Source organism: Eleutherodactylus coqui, chromosome 7 (genome assembly GCF_035609145.1).
Source record: "Eleutherodactylus coqui strain aEleCoq1 chromosome 7, aEleCoq1.hap1, whole genome shotgun sequence".
Lineage (NCBI taxonomy): Eukaryota > Metazoa > Chordata > Amphibia > Anura > Eleutherodactylidae > Eleutherodactylus > Eleutherodactylus coqui.
Genome location: NC_089843.1, coordinates 66,701,197 through 66,724,672, shown reverse-complemented (window position 1 = coordinate 66,724,672; position 23,476 = coordinate 66,701,197). Strand labels below are relative to the sequence as shown.

The 23,476-nt window shown below is 42.2% G+C and overlaps 1 protein-coding gene across 4 annotated transcripts in view; it reads left to right on the top strand.

Annotated features, from left to right (window-relative positions):
• Positions 1–22,602, top strand: part of TBC1D1 (TBC1 domain family member 1) — a 176,696-nt gene extending 154,094 nt beyond the window's left edge. For all 4 annotated transcript variants that reach the window (XM_066573195.1, XM_066573198.1, XM_066573196.1 and 1 more), the window contains 5 exons: positions 2,349–2,593; positions 5,384–5,543; positions 18,785–18,954; positions 21,245–21,418; positions 21,919–22,602. In XM_066573195.1, the coding sequence (XP_066429292.1) occupies positions 2,349–2,593; positions 5,384–5,543; positions 18,785–18,954; positions 21,245–21,418; positions 21,919–22,107 (938 nt within the window). In that variant the 3' untranslated portion in view covers positions 22,108–22,602. The remainder of the gene's footprint in view (positions 1–2,348; positions 2,594–5,383; positions 5,544–18,784; positions 18,955–21,244; positions 21,419–21,918) is intronic.
• The last annotated feature ends 874 nt before the right edge of the window (positions 22,603–23,476 follow it).

Sequence of the window (23,476 nt, the reverse complement as noted above, 5' to 3'; positions counted from 1 at the left end):
ATATTCCCAATTGATTTGTCCCACTGTCAGACATCTGGTGGCGACTTACTCTCCTTTCCCTATTGAGATTACATGGGCATTTACTTGAGAATGTGTGGGTGGCAGGTCATGAGGAATAACTTTTGGATGAAGGAATGTTTGGCTGACTACTATCTAAAGTGTTTTGGCCAGCTTTATCACTAGGTTTCCCAATGGATTACAGCTCATAGCTGGGGGTCATACAGGAGGAAAATTTGATCTTATTGTCAATGGACCAGTCTAAAAATTAGGTATTAACCCGAAGTGGAAAGTACTTTGCTGAACGCCTTTCTTGATCGATACAATAATGGAAATATGCACCAAGGTGCAAAAAAGAAAAAATCCCAGCGCTTGTTATGGAAATAATGGCCCCATGGAACCGATGTAGTGCAAACAAGATAATAGCTTCTTTATTCGTGCAACGCGTTTCGTCGATCTCGACTTTATCAAGCACATAAAACAATTGCAGAAATTTATGTGCTTGATAAAGTCGAGATCGACGAAACGCGTTGCACGAATAAAGAAGCTATTATCTTGTTTGTACTACATCAGTTCCCTGGAGCCATTATTTGAAGCGCTGGGATATTTTCCTTTTTTGCACCTTGGTGCAGATTTCCATTATTTCTTCAGTGGGTCTCACTGGTAGTGACACCCACATCCTCAGCAGCTCTTCGGATTTAGCCCCTCTGGATCAGTGGACATGGGGGAACCCCGTTCATGTATATTTCTATAGGCTAACTTGGATGTGGAGGTGATAGTGTGGGTCATCCAGGTTCCACTATTCACCGGGTGAGTCCAATTTACTTTGCACCTTTGCACATTGACTTTCACCATCTGGTCCTTCCTAGGAGCGCCATCACAATATTTATATTGATCAATACAATATGTTAAACTCATTAATAACTTCAGAAGAGTTGTTGATCCGGGGATTATTCCGATTACCAGATTGGAGTCAGGAAGGAATTTTTTCGCTTACATGGGGAAAATTGGCTTCTACCTCGTTGTTTGTGGGGTTTTTTTTGTTTTTGTTTTGGTTTTTTTTGCCTTCCTCTGAATCAACATTGGGGGATTTTAAGCTGAACTGGATGGACATGTCTTTTCGGCCTTACATACTATGTTACTATATGTTACCTTTTACATACGCTTTGTCCATACTGCACATTAGAGTAAGGTTAATGGGGGGCATACTGTCAGACATCCAAAGTTGGTCATAAGAATGCCCAATCCATGCAGCTACAAAGCAACAGCGCACTTAGAGGGTCATCAAAAAAATGACCTATTATATAAATCATAGTTTTATGTTAAAAAGAGAAAAATCGCCACAAATTCTTTAAAAAAATGTTTGTTCTTTTTCTTGATTTTCGGTCACCATCTATATTTTACACACTGACCACAGAGCCTAATAAAAGGAAAATACATCCTGATCTGTAGTGAAAGCTTTGTAGCAGTCCTCTCCCTAACATCACAGGCAGGATTACACTGAGAGGTGGTAGTGGTAGTGGTAGTAGTAGTAATCTTTAGTTGTATAGTGCCAACTTATTCCGCAGCGCTGTCAAGCATGGGAGAAATGCAAACAGTACAACAACTATAAAGTGTGATACAATCAGTTTGAAAGAAATGGGATGGGGGTGGTACAGGAGCTACAAGGGGGGGGGGGTGAGGCATGGGGAACACAGGTATTAGGGAATTTTCATGTGGAAATCGGTTATTAGAAAGCAAACTGGGTGTTTTAAAAAGACGTTCTAGTAGTAATCATAAGTTTTGGATACTCATTGAGCAATGGGTATTTTCTAGCTGCCACACCAAGAATAAACAAAATGAAAATTATATAAACTATAAATGATACAGAAATACTTGCCAAATTCCATGTGTTCACTAATAAAGGGTATAATTCTAACTGGGCCAAGATTGTGCGGAGACATAAAGATTTGAAATTTACATAATTTGTTTGAATTGAGCCCATATCTGTCAGTGACTCCGGTCACCATCAGGTGTCACTGTGCAATCTTGTAATCTCTGTAAATCTTATTTAGGCGCATTGCCAAGACCGTAGAGTAAATGATCAGTGTAATACACAACTTCCCTGGATTAAAGATGGCATGCAGTTATTTTATAATTTATCAGGTGTGCAACAATGAGCCTTTATGAAGTCCATAACTCATAGGGGCCAAATGCAAGTTGATTTTATGCTATTTACCTTGTAATTGGTGTTGTAAGTTTACTTAAGCAGATAAAATGGCTTCAAAAGATTCTTGTTTTTGTTTGACCTACCCTGATAGCAAGGTTCAAGTAAACTTATTTGAATTGCTAACCTCAATTGTTTTTCATAGGACGCACCTTCCCGACTCACCCGTACTTCTCGGCCCAGCTGGGAGCCGGACAGCTGTCACTCTACAATATTTTAAAGGCCTATTCCTTGCTCGATCCTGAAGTGGGTTACTGCCAAGGGCTCAGCTTTGTCGCAGGCGTTCTGCTATTACACATGAGCGAAGAGGATGCTTTTAAATTGCTGAAATTTCTGATGTATAACATGGGCTTAAGGAAACAGTACCGTCCTGATATGGTCACCTTGCAGGTACTAGCACCAGCAAATGCAAGATATTCAAATAATTGCACTGTAACCTGAAATCAAAATCTAACATGGTTTTAAAGGGATTGTGCCAAGATGCGCAACCCATTCGAGAATATGGGGCCTGGAGTGATTAGCTGATCGCCCTGAGTCCATCTCTTGGCACCCCCTGTTTTTAGGGAAAGTCACTGCTAGCCTAACTTTTTCCCTATGGCATATGCTGCATGAGAATTGTGGTATTACAGGAGGACCATTTGCATTAATGTCTGTCCTGTAATACCAGGACAGCACAAGATCCGCTAGGATGGCAGCCACTGTTACTGAACCACTCCCCATTCTCTGACAGAGGAGGGTCTCAAGTGGAGGCTCCAATCTATAATGTTTATATGCCCTAATGGGGTATAGGAACAGAGGATGCCATCTTGGCTCAACCCCTGAAGACGTTTTAAAGGACTGTTAGGCCTCATGTCCACGGACGGATTTGATTTGTGGAATCTGCACAAGTCAACCGTGCGGAATTCAAAGTGCCCATAGGGAAGCATTGGCATCGTTAACTAAATTAAGCATACGGATTTGATTTGCAGACCGCTTGGTGCGTAAAACAAATCGCAGCATGCTCCGTTTCGGTGTGGACTGGCTCCATAGAAGTCAGAGTGTGGACGATCCGCAGTGCATCCACAATACAATTGCGGATACACTGCAGATTTGAAAGTTAAAATAAATTAGGGAGGTGGGGAAAAGGCTGGGGGGGGGGGGGGGTTTGCAGATTTTTTTCCACGTGGAAAAACTATAATATCCACGATCTCCTGCAAATGGTTTTTGCAGGTCTCTCACATATACGGAATCTGGCCATACAAGTGACTGGTTGATTGGAAGGTTTTGGGTGTTGCACTAGGCTCATGCTTGTTTGCTGCACATCACTAAATAATTTGCTATAATTGGCTATGGTATTTAATGTGTTTATGGGAAGAGATGGAATTAGAAAGGTGTTCCGGAGACTTCAAAACCACACTGTCCTCCCTGGTTGCTGCTGACCAGGACATGTGACTGCTCCAGCCAATCAGTGGTCGCATCAGGACCTTGCATAGCCAGGTTGCTGTTGACTAGGACCTGTGACTGCTGCAGCCAGAGTGCTTGTGAAGATATTTTAAGTATCCGAAATATCCCTTTTAATGTTTGTAACCTTGGTGATCTAGGGTAGTAATGGGATTGATTTCTGCATCCCTGAAGATCTGGGGCAGTGAAGGGGTTATTGTCAGTCTAAGGCTGCATTCACACGAACGTATATCGGCTCGGTTTTCACGCCGAGCCGATATACGTCGACCTCATGCGGGGGGGGGGGGGGAGGATGGAAGAGCCCCTCTCTGCCTCGTTTCCACCCCTCTGCACTATTTGCAATGAAAGGAGGCGAGGCTAAGTTCCGAGAATTAGCCCCACCCCCATCCTGCCTCTCCCCATTGCAAATAGTGCAGAGGGGCGGAGAGGAGGCAAAGAGGGGGCGGGAGCTCAGTTCCTGCTCCTTGCTCTTCCAGCCTCCCCCCCCCCCCCCCCCCTGCACTTGAGGACGACTTATATCGGCTCGGCGTGAAAACCGAGCCGATATGCGTTCGTGTGAATGCACCCTAAAGCAGAGATTGGGTTAATGTTGCATACCTTAGACCCATTGGCTTACTCACCCCTGCAGGCACCAATTTTGTCCCTATAAAAGGAAGGCTGATTTTATTTCTCTTGGTGTCAATTACATTTATTCTCTAACCTCCCTGTTGGTGATAAATTAGTGCAAACTCTGCCTCTTTTTTTCCAAACACTTTGGGGGGAATTTACTAAGACCAACATTTCCAATGCCAGTTTTAATATACTTTTCCCCGGTGCATGCTGCCCCAATACAAGAAGAGATGTAGGGCTCTTAATGTATTAGTCACATCTCTTTCCACCTTTTCAGAAATGTACACCAGGTCCAACTTGGCATACATTTCTGGCGTAAATTATACATACATCTGTTGCCTGCATGGCTACACTCCATCCTGACGAGCCCCACCCACTTAAAAGAAAAAAAGTGTCCAGGCCCGATGCAGAATGGCGAAAGTCGCAACGTATTATGGCGTAAAGCAATGGTATATGTTCCCACTTGTTCTCATACTCTAAGCTACAGAAGGAAAGGGATGAGGAGGGAAAAAATACCTATATTTTTGGTCCATAGAATGATGAAATCTGGATATGAAATAATCATGTTAGAACTAAGGCTGTTTTTGCATACAGGGGTTTACAGAAATGATCACTATGATTTGCCAACAAATGTCAGATCATGCTACTAATTACTAAATGTACATGGTGAGAATGGTGATCACTTAGATCGGAGCATGTTCCTGATCACAGTTATATCTGATGGTAGAGCTGCTGAACAGAAGGGAACTATTATTGCGGATGGCTTGGTTTTCATTTGTGACAATGGGAGTAATTTCATTTTAATTATCTGGTTATCCATCTGGAATCGTGGAACATGTAAATAGACGCCTTCCCATCGTATTGAGGCTTATGTAACAAATTGTACAAATGCTCTCTGTTTGTATATTGTCTCTTTTGCTTGGTTCTGTTTTTATGACTGCTTTCATAGGTGTTACGCAGTAGTGATGACTGACTACTATTGACTTGCTAAGGATTAGGACACATTCTTTTCAAGAGAATTTCCTGATTTCCTTTGTAATTCCCCTGAGAAAACAAACTTCGAATTCAGTGCTGTTCTAAGAAAAGGTCTTGACATGTCGTTTAACCTCTTTCTTCCTGTCCTGTACTTAGATCCAGATGTACCAACTTTCTCGACTGCTTCACGACTACCACAGAGACTTGTACAACCACCTTGAAGAGTATGAGATCGGACCTAGTCTGTATGCCGCTCCTTGGTTCCTCACCATGTTTGCGTCTCAATTCCCTCTAGGTTTTGTGGCCAGAGTCTTTGGTAAGCTTTGAAAGCAGCATGTATGTTGTGGTGTTCTCCGATATGGTGATGAAAGATGAATTTGAGATGAGACTACAATGAATTGATGGAGTTGGCTGGGGGGTAAAAAGCAGCTTGTTAAATTTGTTTGTATACTATGGATTTGTGTGTGAAAGTTTACTGCTATACCGTAAGATAGAAAATTGTGTGAACACTTTATCAAACATGTGATGACTGTCAGAAGTCGTTTTACTACTCCTGTTAAGATTTAAAGGGGTTGTCCTGCTACAACTTAACTTTTTAAAATTGTTTTAACCCATTAGGCTTAAAAAAGTAATTACCTGTCCTCAGCCCCGGTTATGTATCGCTGCGGGCCCGCGATACATATGTATCTCCCGGCCTCTTGACAGCAGAAATCAGGTGACCACTGCCTAGCGATCGGAGCCCGCAGTGTGTCCAGCAGTTCTCCTGGCATCATCCTGGGCACTATAATGGTTAGAATTTTGAATGGTGACCCTGTGTCCTCTGATTGGCGGGCAGCGATCACCTGACTTTCGCTGTCAATAGAGACCAGGAGAATTGTGGGGCTGCAGTGCTGGATCGCCAGGGCTAAAAGGGTTAGGTATTATTAATACCTTTTTTTATTTTATTGTTTTAACCCATTTGGCTTAACTTTTTTTTTAAAAAGGTTGTCCAGTTACAATTTAACTATTTTTAGTTAAAGGAGGAGGTATATACATGCGCACACAGTCAAAGAAGGAGAAGGCTACGTTTGTTTTGACTAAACAAGTTTTCTATCCCCAACCCACATTAGGGTGGGAGAAAACTCCTAATAGCTTGCTGCTCTATAGGAGAGCATGCACACGGAGTCGTCTGATAAGAGTTACTCTGCATGTGCGTGCCAAGCTCTCGAGCACACAGAGCAGGAACAGGCGACCCAATGAGTATAAACTTGCCTCCACAGACTGCCTGTTCCCTCACCTCCCTCACCTTTCAGCACTATAACGTAGTTTATGGTGCTCAAAGGTCTTTTATTAGGATGTATGGCCAGGGGTTTTCTTGACATTACCCCTTTTTATTTTTAAGTCCCTAATGATGAATACAGCCAGCCAGAATGCTTACTTTATTTCTGTTGCTATGTGAAGGTAAGCAGAGAGTTTATAAAGGTTATTAGAATTTTTTTTCAGTTTCCTAAGACATAGCTTGTGTTAATCATCGTAGAATTGTAGACCTTAAAAGGGAAACTATGTTTTAAAAAGTGGAAGTTCACCTCAAGATGTAACCTCCTGTGCTTTTCTAAGATCTCCATTACTCTTAATCTGAAACCCTGCACGCGGGAAGGAAAGATTGATCATAGCTTCTAAAAACTGAGCCATTGAAATCAGTCAAGCTACAGCGGGTGGGAGTTGCAAAGTTACAGGATGTCTGATGTTGTTGCATATTGCTAGGCCCTAACATGATGAACAGCTGATTTTGAACCTATGTTAGCACCACTGACCCTGAGGTGCCTTCTGTCTTTCTCCTGCATAATGGTGTGCCTTGCCACCCGCTGTACAGGGAACTGTAACATTACACAATTTACAGCACCCGGAACCGGCGGAATGAGGGGATGGCCAAGAAGATCCTCTACAGATAATGTATCCTCTCGACTCTCCGGTCCAAAGGCAGAATTTTGTCAGAACCAGAGGGGGGTCACTTTAGCACTAACTTTTCAGACAACTTCTGCTCATCTACTAGTTTGTTAGTCTCATCATTTCTGTAATATACAAATTTCATTAAAAATGTTGTTTACTGCTGTAAATCATGGTTGAAGGTCTCCCTTCCAGCTTCTCTGCAATTCGCACTCGGTTGCTGGGTACAGAACTTCTGTAGGATACAGATGTTTTTATAGCAAGAAGGGGAGGGGAGATATCTTCACAGGCAGCTCCCATGCACTGAGTCAGAGGCTGCAGGCACTGTTACAGCACGGGTGGATGTGTGTACACAAACATTATAGCTGGTTTACTAACCATTAGGCCAGAATGTCTCTGAATGCCCTAATTGTCATGGGAGAGCAGAGGGATATGCATTCAGTTACTGCCTCCTTTCTGTTTGGACCACAGACAGAGCGATGCAGCATGGGAACTAATGGCAAGGAAGTCAGGACAGTGAACTACTAGCAAAATGCTAGACTTGGTACATACCTCCTCTCTGATAATAGATTGCAAAGCACAGGACAGCCGAAATATTGCTGAAACACAGTGCAAATAGCAGTAAATGAGTGAATAAGGAGAACCTGGTATATTTTAGAAAACTGGTTGGTAACTCAGGTACGCGTTAACTGTGTGGTGCCATCACTCTACAGAATGTGGTAGTTGGACTTATGCTATCACTTCTTGATGAATGTATCTTAGGCTTTATTCACACGAGCGTATATACGCAGCCACTGACCCTCGTAAATACGCTGGCCATCAGAAGGAATGCATTGAATCCAACGCATTTATTTAGATGACCGGCATACTTACACGGGTAAATACACTGCTTGAGATATATATATTTATTATCAAGCAGTGTTCTGACCCCTATAAAGATACATGTAATATGTAACGCACGTTTTATACCCTTTTAGTAAAAAAAACCCCAACATTTTACTTGTTAATACCTTGGGCTGTGAGAAGAAATGCTCATTCCCTGCAGTGATTTGTGTTTCCACTGGTTTATGGATGCACTCCTAGAATAACAAATATTTCTTTCTTGACACCCTTGTAGTTTGTGGATTTAAAGGATATGCGTGTGCGGATTGCTTGATTAACAATTAGCCTGTTAATTGAGAAGATTAATATGGATTAGTAGAAACCAAGATGTTGTAAACTGTGTAGACAAATAAGAGCACATTACTTCTATCAGTGCCGCTGATTCAGCTTGTAGGTGTATAGTAGATACTTTTAAAGTGTTAAATGGCACGTGCCATCAGAAAATGTACCCATTGTATAAATCAAATTTTTATATTTTACCTGCTAAATAAAGATCCACCTCACAACCCAAAGCAAAGCGGCAATTATGAGAATCCACTGGGAGATAAAGTTAAATATAGTTTTATGAATTTTTGGTATTTTTAATTTTTGATATCCTGATCTACATTATCAAAAAACAATTTCTGGAATCTTGCAGTTTCGCCCCCTTGACCACTAAGTCTAATAATAGTCTGGCACTTTCTGTTCCATAGAGAAAACTTTTCAGCAATCATCTCATTATCACTAGCAGGATTACAATAAAGGTGACATATACTGTGAATAACATAGGATCCACCATTCACAATAAGTAGTCACAACTCCCCTTCTCTCCTTTCCTGCACAATGACCTACTTGTCTCACAAAGCATGGCTAGAAGAGTCTCCTATAGAAGTCAATGGGTCCCCTCCTGTCCACTGTGTGAATGACCCATGTTTTGGTTTTTTTTTGTTATAAAACCTCTCTTTAACATCTATTGTAATCCATATCTCCACAGCAAAGACAAGATGGCTGACCCATAGTCACTTACAGACCATGGAATAGAATAAAACAACTGCAATTGAAAAATTAAAACCAAATAGTGAAACCTATTCCATTTTTTTTTTTTAAGCTTACCTCCCATCCTGGACAAACAGAGATGACCGAACCATTTCTCTGTTTACGTGATGGACACTGCTTTAGCAAACTTTGGTAGTCTATGAAACCACATACTGCTCTGACTAGTCAGCACGACTCATGTGGGCACCTCTGTTAGACTAATGATGCAAACTCCTGCTCAGTGTGCATCAGGTAGTCAGAGAAGCTGGTGCAGCCATCTTTGTTGTCCATGCCTGGAGGGTTGCTTTTAAACCTGTTTTTATTAGTAAAAGTAGGCAATACATTCTCTAAGTTTGTGTGATCCTCCCAACATAAGGTAATAGCCAGAACTCTTGCTTCTGAGTTTATAACAGCTGTTGTATGCAAAATGGACTCCTGTGTAACTTTTTGGGGCTTGCAGTCAGTTGTATATAACACTCAACTTTGGGTAATGGAAGTAGGTACAATCAAGAGACCTTGCGGAAGGATCAGGGGATTTTTTTAAAAGGTGTTTACCTATTTAAGAGTGTTATCTTCGTAGACTTACAGCAGATATTTACTACCTGGGGAAGCACATGGTTATCTTCTGAATATATCTTGTACACGTTCATAAAGAATGTAGGCTATATGCGAGTATTTTCAAAGGTCAGATGCAGTGTTATGAATAATTTAGATGATGCTAAGTGTTTGTGTATTTTAGAAAACTCAAGTATGCTCTACACATCAAGTTCTCCTTATACACTCATTTGCTGCTGCTGTTTGCACTCTTTCATGTCTGTACGTTTTGATAATCATGCAGTCTTCCCCATTTTTTTCTGTGCTGCTGTTTGCAATTTATTTTGAGGGAGGGGATGTGTAGCAAACCTAGCATTCTGCTAGTAGTTTACTGTCCTGCACTTCTTTGCCCTTACTTTCCATGCTGCATTGCACTGTCTCTAGTCCAGTCAGCAGGGAGGCAGTATACGAATGCCCAGCCCTCTGATTTCCAGGATGATCGGGCATTTAGTAACATTCTAGCCAAATGGTTAATAAATCCACGTGTGTGTCTGTGTGTGTGTCTGTCTCTGTAATGTGCAAACTTAGATGCCTACATGCTGTATCAGAAGTAGAGGCAGAGACCTTGAAGATTAGTTATCACAGTGTCTGCAGATCTGTCGGCCTGCAAGCTGTCAGTGCAGATGAGCAGGCTGTGAAGGTGGTCCCTCCCCCTGTTACGGAAATGTTCCTGTGTCTTTGTCATTGGATAGAGAGCTTCTTGAGTGACAATGGATTGCAGAGAAGCTGAAAGGGAGTCCTCTAGTGGCAGTCACTTTAAAAATGTTTTACCACTATAAATCACATCAGAAGTAGATATATTACAGAAATGATGAGACTAACACAAGCTAGTAGATAAGCACAAGTTGTCTGAAAAGTTAGGGCTCCTTATTGTAGGCAGAAAGTACAGCAATGATCAATTTTGAATATAAAGGAACATCCTAAAACTAGAATGTAGAGGTTATCCTACTTCTAGTCATTTTGCTGCAGGAAGCAGATAGCGCTGTACATTGTGTGGTGGCCCATATTAGTACTGCAGGTTGAGTCCTATTGTAGTAAATGGGGCACAGACTGCAGTACCAAACTTGGCTACTTACTGCACAATGCACAGAGCTGTTCATTTCCCACAGCAAAACTAGAGGAGGTTTAGTACAGCTTAAAATGAGAGGCAGAGTCTAAGGGATTCTATGGTATTCACCCTTTAACACCCATACAGGAATATGGACTCCACTGCAGGAAATCCCCAGGTTAGCATCTTCTGAATAGTCACCAGTTGGCAGCTGGATGTGACGGCAATGACAAGATTCAGCATAGACACGGACACCAAGAACAGACCAGGGGGTGATGGCAAAGGCTATATGGTTGGATCATAGCTCAGTCATCACTTGGAGAGCAGGAGTAGCTAAACACAATAACCAAGGATCAAGGCAAGAATGCAGCGAGGCATAGCCAGCAGTCCGGTAGTACCAAAAATACCTGTAATAACTTGGAAAAAACTATAAACTAGCTAACTTAGAACAATGTGTCTTGCGGCAGAAACAAAGAAGCAGAGGGGCCTACCAAGAATCCACCAGGCCAAGGAATGGGGAAACATGGATACATAAAGCGGATCTTGATTAACGCACTAGAAATAGCTGCGTAACAACAACAAGCCGAGAGCTAGGGAAGAGTTTATACTCCCACTATGGCCGCCTGCACACGAGCGTTCCGTTTTAGGGAGTAGGGGGAAAAAAAGGAAAAAAGCAAAAAAGCTCCGTCACTAAGGGGTTAAAAGTGGGGATGGAAAAAAGCACAATAAAAACAAAAGTAAAACTGCTTGGCCACTAAGGGGTTAAAATGAAAAAAAGTACATTTGACGCAATAGCGAATAATACTCACGCAAGTTCTTCTGTTCAGCTTCTACTGCGTTCGTCCACGCATCCCCATAAACCTGCGCGGACATAGACGCCAGGATTGTTCCTTTCTGTTCTTGTCGAGGTATTCTGGGGAGTTACTGTCCCATAGGCTGGGGAAGTCCTGCATGATTGCCACAAGTTTCCCCATGTCGATCATTATGGCTTGTGGCAGGCTGGTGCCTGCTGGCTGCTCTCTGGTAGATGAGGGGACTGAAAGGACAGATCTGCAGTTGAAATTTGCCTGTGAAGCTCTGTGCTGTGTGTTGGGACGCCTCCTACCATGCCTACTTCCTGTAGTCATAGCAACCAGTGACTCCATCCGCAGCTGCACTCCGGATGTACTGCGTGAAAAAACGCACCCATTCACTTGTATTGGAGGCTTCCCGCGCATGATCCGACCAAAATTAGAACAGGTCGCAGATTTTTTCACGCGCGTGAAAAAACGCGATACACATCCGTCCGTCTGGGGACAACTGCGGATCCTCATAGGAGTATATTGGCTGCGGTCTGGGGCGGATTATGTGCCTAAAATCACGCGCTTGAAATTCTGCTCGTGTGCAGGCACCCTATATCAGCGAAGATACATATAGTCCTGTGCAATGATGACCGTACAATATAGAACAAATACAAACCCGACTAGACCACCAGGGCCAAACTGAATGCTGCCAGTGGAGGAGAGGTAACTGCGCAGTCTGTAACAGTTAGGTCAGTGACTATTTAGCTTCACTCCATTCATGTAGTTGTCCTAAATCATTAGCGTTCTTGTCAGAAGGCTGCTGAAATGCAACTTGATTTACAGAGATGTTCCTTTTGAGCCCTAGCCTGAAGAAAACTTAATTTAGTCATAACTACCACAAAGTGCTTGTATAGAAGTCTTCTGACTAAAATTGCTCTGGTATCTTCTATAGTTACCGCTAATAAGTAACAGCCTTGGGTTATATCTACTTCCATAATATTTTTTACTAAGCAAACTGAGAATTTACAGCAACTGTTTAAGATATTAGGGCAGGATGGAAAACTCTTGGCATTGGGGAAGGTTTACTGACACACCAGAGGTTGATTTTGTTGGCTGTTATTACAACTGTCCCTGTGTTTCCTGAATACTAAGGAGGAGGAATAAATCTTAATAAAACTTTTTTTTTTTAACTAACTTTTATGGTATAAAAACAATGGGATACAGTGAATAGAAGTGAGTTTAATCCTTAGGAATATATATCTGATGTAATTCAACATCTTTATGGTCTTTGCAGTTAGACAAACACTGCTGATTATATACATTACACCTCTGCCTATACTAGTTTACAATCTATTGGGAATATGGTTGTAGATAATGGGAAACAGTTGCTTATTCGCTTCCACAACCTCTTCTAAGAAGCTGATATTGGAATAGTAATTGTAGGAGATTGAACAGACCTTTACATGGGCTGAAGATTGGTGCACTCTAGCGAGCACCGACTTGACAAAGCATGTTTATTGGCACTCTTTATGAGGCTGAACAATCATTAATGCAATTGTTTGTTCCCATAGAACTGTCCATTGCTTGTAGTTACATCTTGCCCTTCACATAAGGAGATGTACAGCTGACCAGCGAGAATTTTTAGGCTCTCGTAAATGAGCAGCTCAGTTGATGAATGAGCGCTTCCTCATTCTTTGGTTGATCTTTTGATCGTTTACACGGGCCAATTTATCTGGGAAATGAACATTCATGCAAACATTAGTGCCCTATAATCCACCTGTGTAAATGCACCCTAAAGCTCCCTGTCCACGGGCGTTGCGGTATACCGCAGTGAATCTCAGCCGTGGGAGCTGTCACTGGGAGCAGGAGCCGGCAGACAGGCTGACCTGCAGAGAACTATCTGACATATAGGCTGTCCATGGAGAATTGGGGCAATTCGTAGCATGCTGCGAATTGTTGGCCGCGAGCAGAGAATCGCAGTGATTCTTTGCTCGTGGACACGGGGCCGGCGCTTTCCATAGCAATGCTATGGAAAGCTTCAGCCGGTGTGATTCGCCGGCGATTTACTGCTGGTGAAATCACGGCCGTGGACAGGGAGGGAGCCTAAATCGGGTCATATACTTATTTTAAAAAGGTGGATTTAAAGATTTACAGATTTTGGGATTTGCAGATGGCATGAGACTGCTCATGTCCACCCTCCCCTCTGAAATTCCCAGAGTCCTGGATACGAGTGTGTGGTGTGAGCAAGTGGTTTAGAGTAGCGAAGAGCATGCTGTAAATTCATGGGCAGAGTGAAGACTTTGTAAAGGTTGGTGCCTATTGAGTAGCAAAAACATACAAAAAGGAGCAGATGGGTTCAGACTAGAGATGAGCGAGCGTACTCGCTAAGGCAAACTACTCGAGCGAGTAGTGCCTTATGTGAGTACCTGCCCGCTCGTCTCAAAAGATTCGGGTGCCGGTGGGGGAGAGCGGTGAGTTGCGGGAGTGAGCGGGGGGAGAGAGTGAGAGAGAGATCTCCCACCCCCCCCCCCCTTCCCCACGCGCTCCCCGCCGGCACCCGAATCTTTTAAGATGAGCGGGCAGGTACTCTCATAAGGCACTACTCGCTCGAGTATTGGGTATTGGTCTCTAGTTCAGACCCATCACGCCCTTTGTGGGATATTTAGAATTTTGGACTTTGATTAGACCAATGTTTTTAAAACTCTGATGTGTGCCTCAGTTGTGGTGTGCCCCCATTTGTGAGTAGCGAGGGGCAACAGCTTGAATATTGGCTGGACCTGGGCTTAGCAGGTGCATTTGTGAAAATGCATTGAGGTACAGGAAATCGTTCAGGGAGCAGGAAAGGGAAATCCCCACTACCGAATGGTTCTGTCTCTGGACAGAGCCAAACTGCGCTAGTAGACCCCATTAACTATAAAGTGGTCTGCTTGCTTTGTATCAGGCTTTTGAACAGAAGGAAAAACGCTTTTTCCTCTGGTATTTTCAGCCAGATCTGAGACGGAACCTCCAGCCGGATGTTCCAATGCAGATCTGAAACCAACCTAACTCAATCATATCCATTGGGAGTGTGACTCCAAAAAACAAAATATCCATCCTGTAACTCAAATTGCAGACAGGAGCAACCAGTTTATGTCAGCATTACACAGCCCATCAGCAAAACGTCTGTTTAGTCTTACAATATTTTTCCTGATTCTACCATAAACCTACATACTCTGATTGGGGGAGAATAAAGAGGCCCACAAACGCATGCACTTGTTAGCTGACCCTACTGCTATCAACCATTTGGGCCCTCTTTTCTCTTATTCGTATGGCTAGCTGTATATTGCTCTACTAGAAACTATATATAGAAATATAGAATATAAATTCTAAAACCTGCACTGGAGACTATCGCAGAGGCATGCCTTCACAGAGTGTAAAACCACAGATGAATGAAGTTATAGCTGTGAAAGTGCATACTTGTGATGCGATACAGTACAGAATCCATGACTCTGAGCTTATAACACCTTCTACAAAGGTGAAGTATAAAAACCCTGCCTGCTAAACATGATCTCATAACCAGAAGAATAAGGTGTGAAATATTGACTTGCAGGCTATGTCATGGAGAAAGTGGTGTTATTTCACCAGTAACAGCAAGTGACAATGCACGATATATCGGGACCACTAGATTGTTGATCGGTTTTGTGCCATCCACAAAATCATGTCAGGTTGCAGACCTTATAATACTCCATTAAATATGCTTGGTGTATATAAACTGTCTTTAGCCAGTTACCTAATATAAGCAGCCAAGAATGTCCTCCCATGCCATTGGCTAAAATTTCAACGGAGCGATTTTGTCTTGTTCTACTTCTGACAAAGGAGTACACTCCCTCTGTGGGGTGTTCGATCCTCACTCCAATTCGCTCTATGGGTATTGGTCTGTTCCCCTCCATCATGTACTGCACTAAGGTTGAGAGGGTCTAACCTACTCAGCTCTTTCCTAATTGAACTGCCTCTTTTGTTTTAAACTGTTCCCCACCCTCCCTTATTTTACCCGTCCTTACACCCTACTCCTTATTTGCCCTACATATTTGTTGCTGACTGTATTGATGTTTGCTAAAATGCAGAAGAAAAAATTGAATTGGAAAAAAATACACTTGGAGTTTGGATAAATGTACAATAAAAAAATAAAAACTACTTAGCCAGAGATTCGGACTAGGTTCTGGCTATTCCATTATGACTTCACTTCCCACTAACTTCATAATATAAACATTTTGGCATTTTGAAATGCTATTCTAGATTTTGGCCTCAAGAAAAATGTCTTAAAAACTAACTAGATATCCTAGAAAACTATATTCAATTCTGAAAAATAGGAAGTGATTTGGCATCGAGGTTACCACTAGATTACTTTATGACACAACGGACCCCGTGAAATGCATTGCTTCACTTTTATCCATATACAATCCGTCAAGAACTGCAAGAACTAATTTAGACCCACCAAACTCTCTTTGGCAAACTTAAAGCCAACCATAAGCCTGTGAATGCTGTATTAACATTAGGTTGAAGTAGATGGAGCTGTGTCTTTTATTTGATGTTACTATGTTATTGGTGCTGTAAAATGTATTCCTTTATCACTGTCCACAGATGAACTCCCTTGACTGTTCCTGTATTTACCAGTTGTATGTAAGGATAGCATGCATGTTGGCCAGCAGCTCCATGCAGCTCTTTCCTACTATGGCAGTGCTGGTGATTGGGGACTAGGGTTCTTAGTTCTAGCAGTTATTGGGGTATGCAGCAGTCAGACCCCCACAAATCTATCATTCATCACCTATCACCAGTGGTCGTGGTGAGAAAACTGCTTTAACACCAAATAACAGTTTACATATATATATGACTCTTCATAAAATGTTGAGTAATGCTGCAGATACATTTGCATACACTCCTAAAACTTTTTACACCAGTTTCTGGCATTTAAAAAAAAAATAAAAAAAAATCACTACTTTTTGTGCAAGTGAGGAATTGTGCAAAAGTTTGCAACTTTTTGCTGTCTGCGCCACCATCTGACACTTTTTCAAAAAGGGGTGTGTGGCCACCCCAGACCAACACATTTATTTATAATTTTCACCAGAAAGTTACTTAGGTCCTCCCACACTTTTTGGCGCATTGGGTGACAATAGAATGCCCATCCAAATTTTCAACACGTCTCTAGCGGCACCCAGCTGTCTGGTTAAACAAAACCAAAAGGCTAACTCATCAGCCAAAAAAAAAGATGTCACGCCTCACCTTGGGTCGGATCCGCACCCACCACAGTAAGTCGAAAATGGGAAAACCGAGGCAGCATCCACGGCAATATCTTTAGTAAAAGGTTATTATTCTATCGTGGTCCATACATATATAAAAGCAGCAACGTTTCGATCCACTCAGGGATCTCTGTCAAGCATATAAGAAACCCCCAGCAACCCACCTTATATACACAAGGTATACCAAATAATTAAATAATTAAAACCAGGTGCATCCTTAAGGTGTCCCAATGCAGCACCAATATGCATAAGAATTGAATAAATAGTGCAAAGTATAATGCATGCCCATAACAATTATCAAAACTCCACATAGTGCCCGTAGGGTGAAAAGACAGCAATGCATAACTGGCTACAATAAAGACTAATATGTAACTCCAAAAAAGGATCTCCTAAACATATTAGAAGAAATTTTTTCAAACCACATATAGTGATCATAGAAGCTTTATTGAAATTGCACTAAACATACATTAATGTAAATGTATGGGAATATATCTATATGCTTTATATCATTGGATGCACCCATGTGTAACAGCCCCCATCTCCGATATTCATTATTCAAGCTGGCTCAACAAATAGCATGAGAAAGACATTCTCATGGCGATGGCCGACGGATCTCCAACCTGCAGCCAAGAAAAATAAAAGCAAAATAAACATTATGCCTATGCACATATATACATAAAGAACAAACACAGAGGCCAATTGTAATAATGAGAGTGATTTCACAAAAATGCAGTAGTGTTGTACTCCATATTCTATCCGTTTGGTGACCACGCATCCAGATTGAATATCCGTTTCAATTCATTGCGTCTAAGAATCCTCTCCCCATCGCCACCCCTGATGTCCGGTGGTGCGTCATCAATCACCCTAAACTCTAATTGGCTAACTGTATGCCCCACTGTCAAAAAATGCTTAGGTAAGGGTAAGTCGGTCGTCTTTGTACAAATCATGCTCTTATGGCTTAGGATCCGTAACCGGATCTCAGTTGTGGTCTCCCCCACATAGAGGAGGCACACAGTCATGTAAGTAACAAAGGAAGACTGACAAGTATATCTATTCTTGATGCAGTATCTTCTACCGGTATGTGGTAAAGAATGCCATCATTGGTGGTCAGAGGCCACAGTTTTGGCATCATCCCATGAAAGGTTGACAGTGCGCAGGTCCTCTACAAATGCTCATCGCCAGGTGATCTCCTTGCCGACACTTCCCATTATTTGGATTCTGTGGGGTAGCAATTCTTGCCAGTGTTGTCTTAGGGAGGTGTACAATATGTCCAGCCAAACAGTCGCATTTAATGTCTTGGGAGTGGAGTAGCCGTGTACTAGGGCGACGGTAAATTTCTTAATTCGGAACCCGATCATGGTAAGTGCTCTTAAACGGACAACATGAAGTCACCAGCTGATACGTGTAGTTGCTTTCCATGTTTCAGATACATATATTGCAGAAGATGGCATAAATTATGAGAAATAAATGCTAGATCTAACGTACAATTCTGTGCGAGATGTGCCTAATTCATGAAGAGCTGTGAGTCTCCATGTACTAGGTGCACCAGCGAAAATATTCGACCTTGTGTTTGAAATGCAAGTCTTAAAGTTGACCCATCGTTTTTACTTATCGTAAGTTACAACTATTGTAGTCCAGAGTTGCATTCACCATTCTGTGGGCTTCAGTGCTGAACTCTCCCAGGATTCCAAGCTAATTTATTGTTTAGTCTGTTGACTTTGTTTTCGGGGAAGTGCCCTTTTTTTACTGTAAATCTGGCACTGTACAGTAATCGAATGTAGGAAAAAACAGTTCCTCTGTTGAAAGGCGCTCAGCTGTTTTAGGTTGAGTGAAGATCAGACACGTGCGGAACTGGCAATGGCTGGCTTTATGTAAAGTCTTACAAAGAATGGCCTCTGTGTGATTGTTCCTCAGCCCCAAGGCAAGCCAGGATTTTGAATACTAAAGATTGTTCGATGTTTTTCTTGGCTTGTATCACCTCAGCGGTTTCCTCCTCTATAAAACTGACTATATATTTGACTTTTTTTTCCTCTAGATATGATTTATCTTCAGGGTTCAGAAGTTATCTTTAAAGTGGCTCTAAGTTTGTTGGGCAGTCATAAGCCCTTAATTTTGCAGCAAGAAAATCTTGAGTCTATTGTCGACTTTATAAAGAACACACTGCCAAATCTGGGGTTGGTGCAAATGGAGAAGACTATAAACCAGGTAATACCAAAAACCTGTTCTTTTCAGATTGTAACTCATGTTTGACAATTTGTAAACCTAATGGCAAACAATATCCGGGGAGTCCGGTTTCCTTCTTTCTTACTGATAGTGTAGAGAAGCTTAAAGGGGTTGTCCCGCGCCGAAACGGGTTTTTTTTTTTTCCAACCCCCCCCCCCCCCCCCCGGTCGGCGCGAGACAACCCCGATGCAGGGAGGTAAAGAAAGCTTACCGGAGCGCTTACCTTAATCCCCGCGCTCCGGTGACTTCAATACTTACCGCTGAAGATGGCCGCCGGGATCCTCTGTCTCCGTGGACCGCAGCTCTTCTGTGCGGTCCATTGCCGATTCCAGCCTCCTGATTGGCTGGAATCGGCATGTGACGGGGCGGAGCTACACGGAGCCTGCATTCTGCACGAGCGGCTCCATAGAAGACTGCAGAAGACCCGGACTGCGCAAGCGCGGCTAATTTGGCCATCGGAGGGCGAAAATTAGTCGGCACCATGGAGACGAGGACGCCAGCAACGGAGCAGGTAAGTATAAAACTTTTTATAACTTCTGTATGGCTCATAATTAATGCACAATGTATATTACAAAGTGCATTATTATGGCCATACAGAAGTGTATAGACCCACTTGCTGCCGCGGGACAACCCCTTTAAATAGAGCAGTTGAGCAGAAGTTGTGCCAATTCATTCATCTTCAATGGGACTACCCAAGATGGCCGAGGGCTTATATTCGGCTATTCCAGTCAGCCCTATTGAAATGAATAAAGCTGTACTATGCCTGCTTGCTTGCTGTTTTATTTAATCTCCATACCACTGCAGGAAGTGCAGTGAGCCTGCCATGAGAAAAAGGGGGAAACACAGGACCTCCGTTCACAGGATCAGTGAGGTCTCAGTGGAGAGACTGTCAACAATCACACTTATCGCCTATCCTATGGACAGGGGATAAGTCAGTCTTGGGAATACCCCTTTAATCATAGAAGCCTCATAGATAAATACCAGCTCTCCATATATGTCTGCTAACTTACAAGAAAATCTAAGAAAGGGCTGTCTATTCAAGGACTTGTTTGTTCCTGTTAGACTTTATGCACAGAGAAAAGCCTATATTGCACATCTGATCTTTTTTTTTTTTTTTTTTGTGGAGGACACCATCCTAATACGACGCCCAATGGAGCCAGCCACACTTTTTTTTTTTTTTTCTTTGATTCATATAGAATCTTACAAAAAAAAAATCTGTATGCCTTCATATGACATCTGAAGCATTGGGAGGTACACCAGGGCCCAACAGAAGTCTATAGGCTTCGTGTTAGGGTTGTATACAGCTTAGAGGTTGTGTTGTATGGAACCTTAAAAGGGTTATCCAGTTGTAAACTTTTGACTTTACTTGACTGGCTGGTCATCATTAATTGGTGGGGTTCTATCTCCTAGGATCCCCCGTTAATCAGCTATTTTTTTTAGGCCATTACACTCATGTACTGAGATAATTTCTGCAGGAAGCAGACAGCTGCATTCCCACTGCAGTGTGAGGCTTGGTATAACACACCAAGTTGCCATTAAAGTGAGTAGGAACTTTGTCTGTAATACCAAGCCTGGCCACTGTGGTGGGACTGGAGCTGTGTGTTTTTCTGCAGAAATCAGCTTGATGCATGCGCATAACTGATTGATGGGAGTTACAGGCAGCAGAACCATGCCTATCTACTATCAATGGGCTATCCTTATGATAGGCCAACAATAGTTTACAATTGGACAACCCATTTAAATGCAACTCTAGTTTTTGGGGTCATACATACAACCATATTAACTTAAAGGAGAATATTTATATATACATCTGGGGAGTCCCGTTTTCCTATATCATACTGATGGTGAAAAGGAGCTTAAATGGAGCTGTTGGTGTATTATTCAGTCCTCTGAAAAGCCCTTTTGCCTGTGGTTGTGTTATGGACTGTGGTGTACAATCTTTTGTTGGTTGTGTCTGACGACTTAGAATAGCACTAGAGATGAGCGAGCCTACTCGGCCACGCCCCTTTTTCGCCCGAGCACCTCGATTTTCGAGTACTTCCGTACTCGGGCGAAAAGATTCGGGGGGCGCCGTGGGTGAGTGGGGGGGGGAGGGAGAGAGGGCTCCCCCCTGTTCCCCGCTGCTACCCCCGCTCCGCCACGCCTCCCCCCGCCCCCCGAATCTTTTCACCCGAGTACTGAAGTACTCGAAAATCGCGGTGCTCGATCGAGTAATTACTCGAAACGAGTCGGTTCGCTCATCTCTAAATAGCACATATCTTTTGCTTTATAGGTTTTCGAAATGGACATTTCAAAGCAATTGCAGGATTATGAAGTGGAATATCACGTACTGCAGGATGAACTGATCGATTCATCTCCTCTCAGTGACAACCAGAGAATAAATAAGTTAGAAAAGACAAATAATACCTTACGCAAACAGAACTTTGACCTGTTGGAGGAGCTACAGGTATGTACACACCAAAAGTTACCAGTTTTTTTTTTTTCCTGAATCGGTGTTTATGTTGTTTTTTAACACAACTGTGTGTGTCCACTTAACGTGCCCGTACAGCTTCAACAACTTTCGGATGAGCCATCGTTCATCTGACAACGTTTTCCTCCGCCTCTACCATACTTATAAACGTTCAGCTCGGCTGAAGATTTCTGTTTTTAGAGAGGTAAACCATAGCCAGACACCTCTGGCGTGATTTATCTCCCAGGGATCAGGCACTGAAATTTAGAGAAGTAAGGCAGGGTTTCTCATTTGGTACAGTATACTGTTCGAAACGTGGAATAGAACAGCATACTTTACATGTACAATACTCTGACAACGCAAACACCAGAGTTCTCTTCAAGGAGGTGACTTGTGAAGAACATCAATTTCCACTCAATGTAACATAAAGTTAACTCAATGTACCACGTCAGCCTAGATTTTCATTTTTTGCCTTTTCTATTATTTCTTGTTTTTAGGTGTCTAAGGGAAGAATCCAAATTCTAGAGTCAACGATAGATAATTTACAGACCAATGAAGTTAAATTAAAGCAGTCTGTTCGTACTTTAGAGCTGGAGCGATCAGCGTTGCTAAACACAATTGAGGACCTAAAAAAACAGCTTCTGGAGCCTCAAGATATCTCTTCTCGGATAAACCATGATCCTTAAGAACACTTCAAATGACAATCGGAACTGTGATTTATATATTTTTTTTACTAGAGATGTGCAGGCCGTGTTCTTCCGTACCCATTGCACGTGTCTCCTTTCGAAAATGAAGCAGTCTTCCGAGAAGGGGGATCTCATGTCTCAGGAAGAACTCTTCTGACGTCATTTTAATCTCATTCATTGTAGTATTTCACATTTTTTTTAGATGTTTCTTGCTCATTCCTGGTTTCTCTTAAGTGGTAAATTCCAGACTTTATTTTATATTGGCTTAGCGAGGAAAAAGGGGTTTTATTAAAAAAAGATGGACTATCCTAATTAAGAACATCCTAGATACTTTAGGTTTTTACATCTCAAAAACACAGTGGAGCCGCTCTTTTGTGAGCCGAGCTATTATTTAGTCCTATGGTAACTATTTAATCATAAAATGTTGGTTGAATGTTCCCATAAACCAAAGATCTTGTATCGAATCTTTCCATAAATACTAATGTTTTGCTGCTTCACCTGTTTCCATGTCTTTTGACTGCCATTTGTCCCCAAAATCAGTTGGGGCGAGGGCAACCTATGACATTCACAGGCCTCAGGATTATCAGATGTAATTTTTCCAACTGGCTTTGGCAGTGATATATGGATAATATATATGGATTCTCTACACATAGCCCCCTAGATTATTGGTGTCTAATCTATGGTTGTCTAGTTGAAGTTTTAGAACAACTTTAGAGCCACAGATTGGACATCACTAGCTTAGAACAAAATAGTATCAAAGAGCCATATATCAGTGATCTCACAAATCCATAACTCATATCTACTTGTCATTTTTAGTTAAGGTAGAGTGAGGGAACACTTTCAGTGTGATAAATATCGGTTGGTTTATAGAGTGGACAATGCTTACTCACACCATTCGACTAACTTAAACAACATGACCGAGGACTAGATGCCTTAGATACAGGAACAGATGTTGAGCCTATGGACTGATTCAAGTTATCACAAAAATACTACTTTGGGGTCCAAGATAAATCTTACTGTCTTGTACAAATTTCCTACTGTCCAAATCAGCCAGAGACCCTTATATTGAATTCTATGTGGAAGGCTAACCCGCTTCTATGTCTTAAGAGCATAAACCACAAAATGCGTAACCTTAAGACCAGTTGACAACTATAGGTGACCTATATAGAGGTAATGCAAGGTTTGTTGTTGGTTACCATGTATTTTTTGTAAAATACTCTTGTTAAATATGCAACATTTGCAGTGCTTAAATGGAGTGTGACAATATGGAGTCCTAAAGGTATACGATTTTTAATCAAAGCGACCTTCTGATTTCGGGACAACAGTTGTCCAGGGACCAGAAAGGAAGGATTTAGGGGTGGGGTAGGGG